Genomic DNA, 12,208 nt, shown 5'->3' with positions numbered 1-12,208 from the left:
ATTGAATGGGAGAAGCAGCAGTGAGCATTACATCCTGGCCTACTTTTCAGAATATATGTACCATTGCCTCAGCAGGAGACCAAGAAAACTGCTCTCCCATAACTTGTCAGGCTTTTAGGGTCAAGGCATTCAAGAAACGCAAAAAAATACCCTCAATTTGCAGACTCTAATGAGCCAATTAAAAGTCACAGGAAGCACAAAAGCACCTATCAGAGCATATTTGCAAGAGCATATCAGAGAAGGTCCCTGCAAGCCAAGAGATATTTTAATGTAAACTGCTTGTCCGAAGACTGTCAGCAGTAGAAAGTGGCATCTGCCACACCTGCCATGATGAGGGAAAAAAGGCATCTGATTATAGACTCATCTAGACACCAATAAAACTTGGGGTTGGAGCATTTGGCAGCAAGCACTGATAGACCTGTACAGCTAACCACAGTTTACAAGCATAACTTTACCTCTAACAGCCAAAGTTTGGCGTATTTGAGTTTTAAGACAGATTTCTCAAAAAAAAAAAAAGGCGGGGACGGGGGGGGTGGAAATTATATATTATTGCAGTGTAAAATGCCCAAAATACACATATGAATTAGTGCAAGAACTCGTGTGAGTTGGTAAGTGGTTCTCAGTCTCACAGTTTTTAATGGCTGAAACCTGTTTATCTGCTTTCTGATACAGAGGCCATGTGAGAAGTTTGGAAAATGTTCAGTTCCTATTCAGGCTACACACTGATAGAAGAGTTTGATACCTTTTCACAGTCCAATTTATCCCTTCCTGTTACCATTATATTTAAGTAGCAATATATGAATATCGGGCCTTTTTGCAATGATAGCATGGCAACAGGATGTTTCTTCATGTCAAGAAACAATAAATATGGAGGAGTCTATCAACTGTCACTTCAAGAGAAAAATTAGTTTTAAACTCTTTCTCCTAAAAAGACTACCTGCAGCATCAGAACAAAGGTTGGCAACATCCCTTTGCTTTGTCCTGGAGCTATTTTGTCCTGCTGGAACAAAGTGGGGAGTTAGAAGGGCTAGTCTCCTGCTTGCATTTTCTTCAGCTGTCCTTCCCTGTGCTGGAGCACACCCAGCTTCTCTCTCCTCTACCTGGCCATTTATTTTCATAAAATTGTAGTAATTAGATATCCTATCTCTGGAAGAATTCAAGGCCAGGTTGTATGGGGCTTTGAGGAACCTGATCTAGTAGAAAATGTCCCTGCCCATGACAGGGTGATCTTTAACATCCTTTCCAACCTAAACCATTTTATGATTCTATGAGTCCAGGAAATGTATAGTGTAATAAAAATCTTTGAGATATCTGCTCCTCTTTCATGTACAGTTAATTAACTGAGTTGAGAAAAAGTTTATGGTAGACTGACAAATTGAGATCTGCATATCCAGTATTTGATCTTGTTTTTTCTCCTTGTGAAGATTTGCTTAAGAAACACCAAGTGAATTTAAGTGATTTCTAAGTTTAAAAAGAACAGGAAGGTTTTGCTTCAGAGGTTCAGAAAGCTGTGGCCTCTGAATAGAGACTCCACACAAGCAATCTTCTTTCTATGGAGACATTGAAATGTTTGGGCATTTTGGTTGGTTGGTCATAGTAAAAAGAGAAAAACCATAATAAAGGGAACTAAAAATGAAAGCAGCATATTGTAGAACAGAAAATTTGTTTTTACAGATTGTTCAAGGTTACTCTGAACAGGTGATTTCAAGGGGAATTTTATGCCCAGCATATGTCTTTTTCCTATAAATAATAAAGCAAGAACAAGGGATTTTTTTAAATGTCATCATGTCCAGTAGTTGCATTTTTATGCTCATCTGATCTACATCTCCTCTGCACTATCATTCCTTTTTCACTGAAGAGGGACAGAGGGGAAATGGTGGGGAGCAGAATGGCAGTAGCCCCTCTATGAGAAATAGTTTCTGGCAGCTGGTAGAGAAGCAATAGTATTTGCCACTCCCCAGCATAATCCTGATTGCATCCATCTCAGTCAGCCTTTTAGTAATAGACTTAAGATGAATCAGTAGAGATACAGGTGGGGAGAAAAACAAAAAAGGAAAGAGAAAAGCTGTATTGTGACAAGGACAGAAAAAAATGGGCTACAATACCAGTGGGGGTTTAAACAACTCCCATGCTGATTTTAAGGCCAGTTTAGACAAACATCTGTGAGAAACTGTTTAGATAACACTAATTGTGTTTGGGATCAGGGGATCACCTGAAGATTTTTCAAAATTTCTCCCTCTCCTTTCTAGTACAATGAGAAATGGCAAGGTAAAACTCTCAGCCAAGGACAGAGTTCAGTGGTGCATCCCACTGCCCTTCCTTGTGCAATAAAGACATATACATAACCAGTGCTCTCTCATCAGGCAAGGAAGGAAAAGGCACCAGGCATGGATAAGAAAAAAGGCATGTAATTTCACTTTCTGATTAACTTAAACTTTGAAGTGGAAACAAACACGACTTTTTGCACCATTATATTGAATTACAAGATCTCCAGGGCTCCAAAGTGTCTGTTCAACTCAGCACCTTAATCTTACCTATCACTCTGCTTACACGCCCAATACCAAACATTTGTAACAATTACCACCACCGCAGCTGATTCTTACCACACAAGGATAACTCTTGGATCCCTGAGCTTAAGTGCAGCAGAAATTCTAAGAACTACTACAAATGAAACTCCACTGTAGAGCATACTGCAAAGAATGAAGCCTCAGTCTGACATATCATCGTTTTTTCTCGTCATCATCCCGTTCAGTACTACAAGTTTTTTACAAGAATCCCTTCTTTCAGTGAAATGCCAGTTCACCCTAACTGTGTTGTACAGACCCACTCTGAACAGGAACATCTGACCTCCCATCTCCCTTTATTATTTCAGCCTAACTCCACCTCCCCTGCAACACTACTTATTTGTTCAATTACTTTGCCAAGCCTTGGCTTATCACACAGATTTTCCCTTAAATTAAAAGTAATAAAACATATTTCAAATTGTTCACCTATTGTGCTTGAATCCCGTGCAATTAACAAAATGCTTACTTAATATTCCTTTTGTCTCAGTGGCCTTAATGCTACTGAACATCTGTTTCACTCTTATGTTGCACTGGAATGTTTTAGACAGATGTAGCTGAAAAAAGTAATGATTTCAAAATTCAAACCCCTAATTCAATTATTCCTATGAAACCTATAGTTTGTGCATAACTAAGTTAGAAAGGAATGCAGTCACATACTAATTTTTTAACACTCCCATCAGAAAGGAAATCTTACAGAGAGAGCTCCTACAAAAAGCCACAGTAACCTGGAGACTGAAAATTTAAATGTCAATTGAACTCTTTGCCCCGAAGAAAAAAAGTCATCTGAACCTATTATTGTGCAAAACTGAAGGGGTCTTCTGCGGGCCTTTGATCATTCTGCATGTCTTAATTCCTTTTTCCAGTCTTTTTGTTTCTGATATGTGCACTGAGCAAATTTAAAGGAACAATCTGTTACTAATTACTCAGGTCTACTCTGCACTCCCTCCCAGCACAGCTGAATTCCAATGTGTGCCCACAAGGAGCCTTCTCACCTGTGATCAGGCAGACCTGGAAACAAGCCTCTAATGCTACAAGCTCCAGAGTCCCATTCCCATCATATTTTGTGTCTTCCCATTCATGCATGCTCCTCACCAGCCCAGGTACACTGTAAAGCCTCTGCTTTCAGGGTAGTGTCCCTCTTTCCACTGCAAATACTGGCTTTCTGTAACCCTAAATGATCCCTTTTATACTAACTACAAAGTTAGCAAGTGTAGGACAACAAGTCAGCAACAGCCATGCACCAGGCTGTATGTTCTGCTCCCAAAATTCGGTTCCTGCTTTCTGAACCATAAATGTCTCAATAAGAATTATTTCCAGGATGGAAAGAGTGGGACTGAGGAAGATGATCTCATGTTGCTGTCTGCACTCAAGAGAACTACATTTTTTCATGACATCATATTTGGCATTCAACTGCCTCCTAAAACCAAGGTAGAGCAAAGCACTTAAAGAAGGTAATCATTCTTCCATATCTCTGGCACTGCCTCTCCATCCCTTAGGGACTGAAATTGCTTCTACAAAAATAATGAAAATTTGGCCATAAATCCAAGTGGCAACAGAATCAGCCTTGATAATAGATTTTCCCTGCCATTGATAAAGTCTGCTGTTCTTTTTGCTCCTGTGTTTGTTCACAAACACACACACCCAGGCAAAATGTCACACAGGTGTCCCTGGCACTGGATGCACAGTAATTAATGATTTACACCAAGCAACAACCTGCCCAGTGTGCTATATGTTTGTTTTTTTTTTTTTTAATTTATATAATCCTTACCCTCCCCTGAAATCTAAAATTGGACACTTACTGATGCCAACAGCTGTAATAAGTTTAATCGCAAGTTCTGGGATTTCACACTGCATAAAGAAAGGCTCCAAGATGTAGCGTCCAAATGCCAATGATATCACTGCTGTGGCAGCAGGGCTGGAGTGAAAAAAAACAAAGTCACAAAATTAATCTGTAATAGTACATAGTTATTATTCTTATTGGATCATGCTGTAACTTCACTATCAGAGAACAGTGAACCTTAATTTTTGTGCTTTCTTGTAGCTTTGCTGACATGCACCACAGTTCCTGAATGTAGCACTACTCAGTGATTCTGATCTTGACAGCAAAAATTCTTACCAAGGTGGCTCTTACAGCTTCCATCTTGCAAAGCAGTTATAATCAAAAGGGAAAGGTATCAATAGAAATCTTCATTCACTCACTTGAAGTGAACATAGCCAGAATCAGATTACATGGGCAACACTGCACAAAAGTCAGTGAATTTTAGTGGCCAGATATATCTCACCCCTCAGAGACACAAGCAAATGAAAACAATTTAAGTTGAGAATTCTGGTTTACTAAAATAAGCATCCAAAATCTACCCAGGTCTTTTATTAAATTCTGAGACAGTCCACATGGGATTTTCTAAAACACCAACAGAAGTTTTTCCTTTTATTGACTAACAATTTCCTAGCACTGCAGGCAAGAGAAAAAATCCCTATAATATACCATAGAATGCCATAAAACAAAGGAATATGGAGAAAGAAACATTATGTCTTTCTTTGGTCAGTTAGGGCTTTTCATAGTAAGAGTTAAGTTCTCCAATACCCTACAAAGTTGTTGCATTTACAAATTTGAAATGCTCATAATATTCATATTATGAGAAGCTAATTGTTTGACAGAAGCCTTAGCACTGACACACATTAGTAGCAAATTAGCCTGTGCCTGCATATTACTGTTCATGTTCCATTTGGGAGGACATTTTCACTCTTTTTAGGACAGCTGGTGGCATCTGTGGTTTATCACATACACACTGTAGGACAAAAGGGCACATGATTCTCAAAGAATTTCTCAGCTGAACAAGAGTCCATGCAAATTTCTTGTGAAAAAATCTGCAACACCTCACTTCACATAATTTTGATAAAAATTCTGCAGAGACATTGTTTTTCTCCATCAAACAATAAAATAATTTTCCACAAGGGAGTTGCACCCTGGAAACAAAACCCACTTTCTTTGTGTTATGATCAACCCAGAAGTCACACACTGTGATGGACCAAGCTGCAAAGCAGCACAGAACAGAACAATCTGCCTCAGTAAGTTTCTGCATGGATGAGCAAGGGCTGCTGCATGCGCATCTGCCACGCATGGGGATGTTCCTCTCACTGGCCAGAAAATGGCTTTGCAAATTTTGTCTGTACTTTCACAGACATGTATTGACTTTACCTCAGTGGAATATTTCTAATTCACATCAGAAGATCACCAGGCTCCTGTCTTTCAAGTACTGCAGGCAGTCTGCCATAAGTGGTTTTGGAGTACCCTAGATCAGATGAAAGATCAGATCTTTGGATCTGATCCTAGACTTTTTTCCTCAGTCCTAGCTCCTTTCCTCAGACCTTGGATTTTGCCCTCCCATTTCAAGGAAAAGCCTTTTTTAAAAAGCAGTCACTGCTTCTTTTCTAAATACATAGGTCCTAAATTACATCTCTAATAAATAGCTCTGACATTGCCATGTCTTGGGGGAGGGAGATGTTCCTGGCAGTGCAGTCAATCAGTGGAGGTGGAAGTTCAAAGAATAGAGCAGTATTAAAAAAACACACAGATGGGTGTTTAGGGACACAACTTAGTGGTGGACTCAGCAGTGTCAAGTTAATGGTTGGACTCAATGACCTTGGAGGTCTTTTCCAACCTTACTGATTCTATGCTTTTCCTTTTGCTACAGTGCTCAGTAACTGTGTGTTCAGGAGCAGGTAGAAGGTGCATGACCCTTCAGCTTTCACTGAAGGGCAAGGACAGAGGAAGACATCAGATAAGGAGCAGGACAGGGTCCCAGCACATACCACAGCTAAGTCAGGCACCTGGCAGCACACTCTCATCCAGCCTTTGTTTAGCAACCACCACAGTGAAGCTCTATAGACAATACATTCACACTGCTGTCTTCACTTGATTGAAAAGTAGTTGTTGGGGTTTTTTTAATGGTACATAAATATGTATAAAATACACAGAACCTGGCATTGGGAGAGAAAGGTTCACACTGAGTGCACTGAATGAGAAGCAGTGCAGTGTAAGGCAGAACTAATCAGTATATGTGCAGAGTAGTTAAGTGTGTCCTCCACTGTCAAGTAGCAGCTTTAAAGAGATATATGAGAGCAGGAAATGTCTATTTTGGTTGCTACTCCTCCGCCAGCCTATGAGTATGATAATCCTGCAATTTTTCAGAAGAAAAACCAGTCTAGCTGAGGTGTGTGTGTGCAATTTCATCTGCTAAAAATATAAAATAAACATATATGAGGTCTTAAGTTCTTTGATGGTAGCAGTCAATTAGCTTCCTGATGCAGGAGTCAGATATAAAACTCTACACAAAGTTTCAGCAGTGCTGCTCTGGTCATTGCAAGTTACAACACGTATGGCTTCCTCTCAGCCTCTCAGATTGGGTGATTAAGGAATCCATTGATGCTCTCTCCCATGGAACACGATTATTTTCTGGGTGTGGGGCAGATCACGATGACTAAGACCACTTATACAACACTCCTGGGACACTGTTGTACATAAAAAAGTAATTGTTTTGTGAGGAAAGGAATTTATGACGCCTGGATTCTTGTGGGTGTAGTGCCTAGGTTAATGAATTGCCTCTGCTGAACAAGGTGCAGATTAAGAGGGAGACTTCTAATACTGTTCCCTTTTGTTGGTTCTCTGATGTGAAATGATATAGCTGTTCACAGAGACCTGTGAAAACACAGTTCTCATTCCACTGCCTGATTTTCCTTCTTGGCAAAAGGTTCATACAGTTGAGACATCTGCCCTTTCATCACATTTGATGGAAATTTTGCAGTTAATTCAAAGGTTACATTTTGGTGGGAGGTTGTGTTGGACCATCTGACATACAAAATTATTTCCTCTGGAAACAACACAAGGATTTAGCAATTCATAATGACTCAGCACCGTCAGCACTTTTAAACTCAACAGTCTATGCTAGGACTTGTCAGTGTTATGTAAACATAGCTGTGATTTGAAATCATGCTTGTGCCTCATTTATGACTAATCTGCTGGTTGCGGAAGAGGGGAAAGAAGCGCTAACCAGCCTGAGGCAGGGGGGTGGATGGAGCATTCCCAAAGTCATTTTGTGTGAGTTGCCCTATTCTACATGTATCAAGATCTCCAAACTCAGCAAAACTGTAAAAATAAAAAAAAAAAAAAAAAAGAGGCTACATGTGAGTTTGATATGTTGATCCATTTACATTATGAAAGTTTGTTTCATACAATTCAACATCTTCATATTGTAATTATTCTGTACAATGTCAAAGCCTGCATAAGTCACAAGCTTACACACCAAGGCAACATATTGGACATTTTAGGTATATGAAGACAGCGTTTCTTTATTTGGTCAGTTAGTGTTTTCCAATGTAACAGTCAAGTTCTCCAACACCTCACAAAACCAAAAAAAACAGGGCCCAATCTGACATATAAAGCATACATGGTGCCCCTAACTCTGAAAACTACTGGACAATAGTTTCCCCAGGAGTTATTCCTGTATCCATAGACAACAGTAATTGCTCCAGAAGGTATTGCCAAGACTGAGAAAAGGTAAAGGCGACTTCTCTCTTTCACGGTACTGTATCTAGGTATGGCTAACAACATCACTAGTGACATCAATGGACATAGTAAGCTTACCAAAATTAAGGCAATTAATTGAATTGTTGTGGCAGGGAAAATACATGCATATATGCACACCTGTCTCCTTGAACAAAGCTGATAAGCAGAATAGCATTTTTAAACTCTCTGAAGCAATCATAGTGAAAGAACACAGTTAACTGACCAAAATAGATTTGATTTTTTTTTTCCCCCAACATCAGAGACTGCACAAGTGCAGTGCAATCAGAAAAGAAACAGAGTCATGATACACTCACCGAATGATGAGGAGTTCAACCCAGACCCTTACAAATGCAGGTAATGGGCCAAAGGCCTCCAGGATATAGGTGTAGTGACCGCCAGATTTCTTAATGCATGTTCCTAGTTCAGCATAGCAGAGGGCACCTGTGAGAATTCAACAGTGCCAACATGAGAGATATCCAGAAATACCTATCAAAACATTAATAGCCTAAACAACAGAGCTTCCATGGTGTCACAACTACTTTTCATATATTTTTTTTTCCAATTAATTTTGTAAGTTTTAATTTACTCAGCTAGACATGCAGTATGCCAAACCATTTATCCAGTTATATTTAAAGCCACTCGACAAGCTATTTACAATTACTACTTTGCTACTTAATATCTTGTGAAGAGGGACAACAAATTGGGGTGTCACACCAGCCACCCTCCTTCCCAGGCAGCCAGATTGCATTACTAAATGAAAGATTTCTGACCCATTTGCTTGTTATCAAAAGCTGATCCAATCCTTTCAGCGTTAGAGATGCCTGGCTCCAACTCTGAAGGTCTGAAAACTGTATTACCTCTCCTCAGCTATGGGCAAAAGCAACCAAATGGTCAAAATTTGGAAGAAGGATCTGCAGAATAAGAATTTTCCTCAACACTGCTCCTAACATCTTCCATGCAAAACTCAGGAGATGGCTTAGTCACAGCTTTTCAACACTGGTGGAGTGTTTCTGTGTGCTGCAAATACAGTGAAAGGTCAGGAACCATCAGCCGTTTACAAAGCTGGGGATTCATGGCTCCACAAAAGGACCACATCAATAGTGTTCCATAACCAATAAACACAGCCAGAGTCCTTCTCAGACTCTGAGAAGCCAGTAATAAATAGTTAAAAAATTTGTTAGCACTGCATCACACAGAGTTAAGCTCAACAACATACAGGAACTCAATTCAGCTCCCTTCCCTGCAGGCCTTTACGTCACAACACTTTTAGATAAGAACTAAAGTTGTCAAAACCACATCACAAGTATAGGCCCATCAAAGCTATACCACATGATGACAAATTCTCCCGCCTTGTTCATTTGTTTTGTTTGGGACTTTGCAAAAATGTGGCGACTTATATCTGCTATTCTTTACCTTACCTGAAGATGTGTTTAAAGGAATCCTTACAGCCACATTAAAAAAAGTGTTTCTGAATTTTCTTTTGCCAGCCTCTTCTGTTGAGGTTCAGGGTGAAATGGTGTTTTAATATACATTATAAACACAGTCTCAGCAAGACCTTATATGGCCTCTACATGTGATTTAACTATAACTGAGTCATGCAGGGAACTAAAAACCAAAATATTCAATTTTTAAAAAAAGCAAGAACAACTAAAAAACAAACAAACAAACAAACTGTAACAGGTCCATTCTGAGAACAAGATGCTATCTTTTGCTCTGCCAATTTTCATATCTAGAGGTCTGGAAAATGACCTAAAAAATCTGTGTGATAAAAGTTTGGTACAGACTTTATCTCACAGACAGAAGATTACTACTACTAAGGTTACAGCCATAAATGCAGTGCTTAAACAAATTCTGGGTTAAGTAACTCAAAAGACCAAGGTCTTTTGACAGAGTTACAAATAGGATCTGAGGTTTTTCTTGACAGGGGAATTTTGTTGCAGGCAGATCTTCCACATTTGTACAAGAGATTATGCTGCACATTGTACTCATACATTTATCATTTGACCCAAATGGGTCCTAACTTACTTGACTGTTTGTTTGGCTAGGGTGGGTTTAGCCTGTAAAGAATATTTCTTTTAAGTTCAGAGTCAATTTACAAGGTGACATTTGCATGTTCCGCCTATTAAGTAGACACTTACTGCCTTTTTATCCTCTTCACCTCCTGCCAGTAAACAAGCAGTTTCCCTTTTAAATAAAGCCAATATTCATGTTAGTTCTTCAGTTTCTTTGAGATTAACTCATTAAATTAAGTCAATGAACCCTCTGTCCCACAGAGGCCAGGGTGGGGTTTTCCACTCTGAATGAGGGTTTTGTGTACAGAACAACTTAACTGGACTTCTTCACAATTCAACACTCTTCAAGAATACAAAGAATTAACAAAAACTCCCACAATAAGCAGGCCAGCAATAAAACTCCTAGGGCAGATTTGCTTCTATCACACTGTTTTTTGTAGCCCAATCTTTCAAAGCAACATCATGAGTGAGGAAGGAAGAGCTGGGAAGCGTGGTTATTAGCATTATTGTTTCGGTCCCCTTCATGCCAATACAGCTTACCTACAGTAGGAATTATTCCTCTCAGACCTTGCTCTAGCCTCTGGGGAACTAGGTTGAGCTGTCTAAAACATTTCAGTGGTGTTCAAGCAGCATGCTCATCCAGCTGCAGGGCTTTACAAGCAAACCATAAATACATCTTAGAGACAGGAGAAAAACATACAGCACATTTTATAGGGAAAAATGCTCATTTGGTTTTCTTGTTCGTTTAGGGACCCATTAAAAAAAAAAAAAATATATATATATATGTTTCCAGCTTTCACCAGCTGGTGCTATAAGTGGGGGGACAGGGATTGCAAATCTCTGCACCCTCCACACACCCATCATGAAGCACAGACCTTCTGTAGTCCCATTGGTGCTCTAGCTCTGCACTCTGACTTCCTATCCAATAGTAAAATCAGAGAAATAATCACAATAATTCACCAGCTGCCCCTCTAGACCAATTAGAAACTTTTCAGGGACTTACCAAAAAGTGAGAGGATACCACACACTGTCCATACAGTCAAGGACATGCCCACGCTGCCTGTGTTCTTCAGGATGCCTTTGGGAGAGATGAAGATGCCAGCTCCAATGATAGTGCCAATTATGATGGATATCCCCCTCAAAAGCGTCACTTTCTTCTTCAGCACAACTTTTCCCTCCTGAGCTGGCTGTCCACTGTCCAGAGAGGACAACTTGCCATTAGCTTGTCCCTGCAAGTAGCTTCCATTAGAGACCGCAGGCACAGCAGTTTTCCTAAACATGCTACAGTGCCACCAGCACTCTGCTGGCAAGCACAGGCAGAAAAGTTTTCAGCAGAAACTGAAGGGGATTTTTTCCCTCTCTAGGTAGCCAACTACTTTGTCTCTTCCTCTGTTTTCTCTTGTCTTTCCAGCTGCTCCTACACACAGGTAACAAGCTCTTAAAGAGTATGTGAGCCCTTCCTGTGATCCAAGCCCAGCTCAGGAACACCTGCGTTTTTACACTGTGGTACTGCCCTATCATTGGAAACCAGCTCAGCTTCCGCATGGACTTGTATTTAAGCCCTTGTCATACCAAGTTACTCTAGCTGAATGATGATGTAAATTCTCCAGGTTTGCATCAGCCATTTGAGAAACCGCTGGCATTACTCAGCATTTCTTTTTTTTTTTTTTTTTTTTCCTTTTTTTTTTTTTTTTGGTTTTTTTTTTTTTTTTCCTTCCTTCTTTTTTTTTTTTTTTTTTTTCCTTCTTGTTCTTTTTTTGGTTGTTGTTTTTCTTTTCCTTCCATCTTTTTCTTTTGGTTGTTTTTTTTTTTTTCCTTCCCTTTTTTTTTTTTTTTTTTTTTTTTTTTTCCCTTTTTAAACTGTAGGGGCATGTTGTGCAACTGACCTGGGGGTGGTGAGAAGAACAAAGCACTCGCAAGAAACTCGAGCCAAACCTCACCAATCAGTGCAAGCCTATCACCCAAGACACCCGGAGACACACTCCCAATTTTTCAAAGCAGCTCAGAGCCAGAAACAAAAGCCTGCCTAAACATAAAGCTGGTCAGAGCACAAGGGGAAAAGAAAT

The 12,208-nt window shown here is 39.8% G+C and overlaps 1 protein-coding gene across 2 annotated transcripts in view; it reads right to left on the bottom strand.

Annotated features, from left to right (window-relative positions):
- The window catches only part of SLC7A11 (solute carrier family 7 member 11), a 57,434-nt gene extending 46,012 nt beyond the window's left edge, over positions 1 to 11,422 (bottom strand). For both annotated transcript variants that reach the window (XM_041412075.1, XM_041412074.1), the window contains exons 1-3: positions 11,146 to 11,422; positions 8,445 to 8,571; positions 4,364 to 4,479 (exon numbers count right to left, since the gene is read on the bottom strand). In XM_041412075.1, coding sequence (XP_041268009.1) covers positions 4,364 to 4,479; positions 8,445 to 8,571; positions 11,146 to 11,422 — 520 coding nt within the window. The remainder of the gene's footprint in view (positions 1 to 4,363; positions 4,480 to 8,444; positions 8,572 to 11,145) is intronic.
- Between the last annotated feature and the right edge of the window lie 786 nt (positions 11,423 to 12,208).

Source organism: Onychostruthus taczanowskii, unplaced genomic scaffold (assembly GCF_017590055.1).
Source record: "Onychostruthus taczanowskii isolate IOZ18803 unplaced genomic scaffold, ASM1759005v1 scaffold38, whole genome shotgun sequence".
Classification (NCBI taxonomy): Eukaryota; Metazoa; Chordata; class Aves; order Passeriformes; family Passeridae; genus Onychostruthus; species Onychostruthus taczanowskii.
Note: the sequence above shows the minus strand (reverse complement) of the source record. Positions and strands in the feature narration are given on the sequence as shown.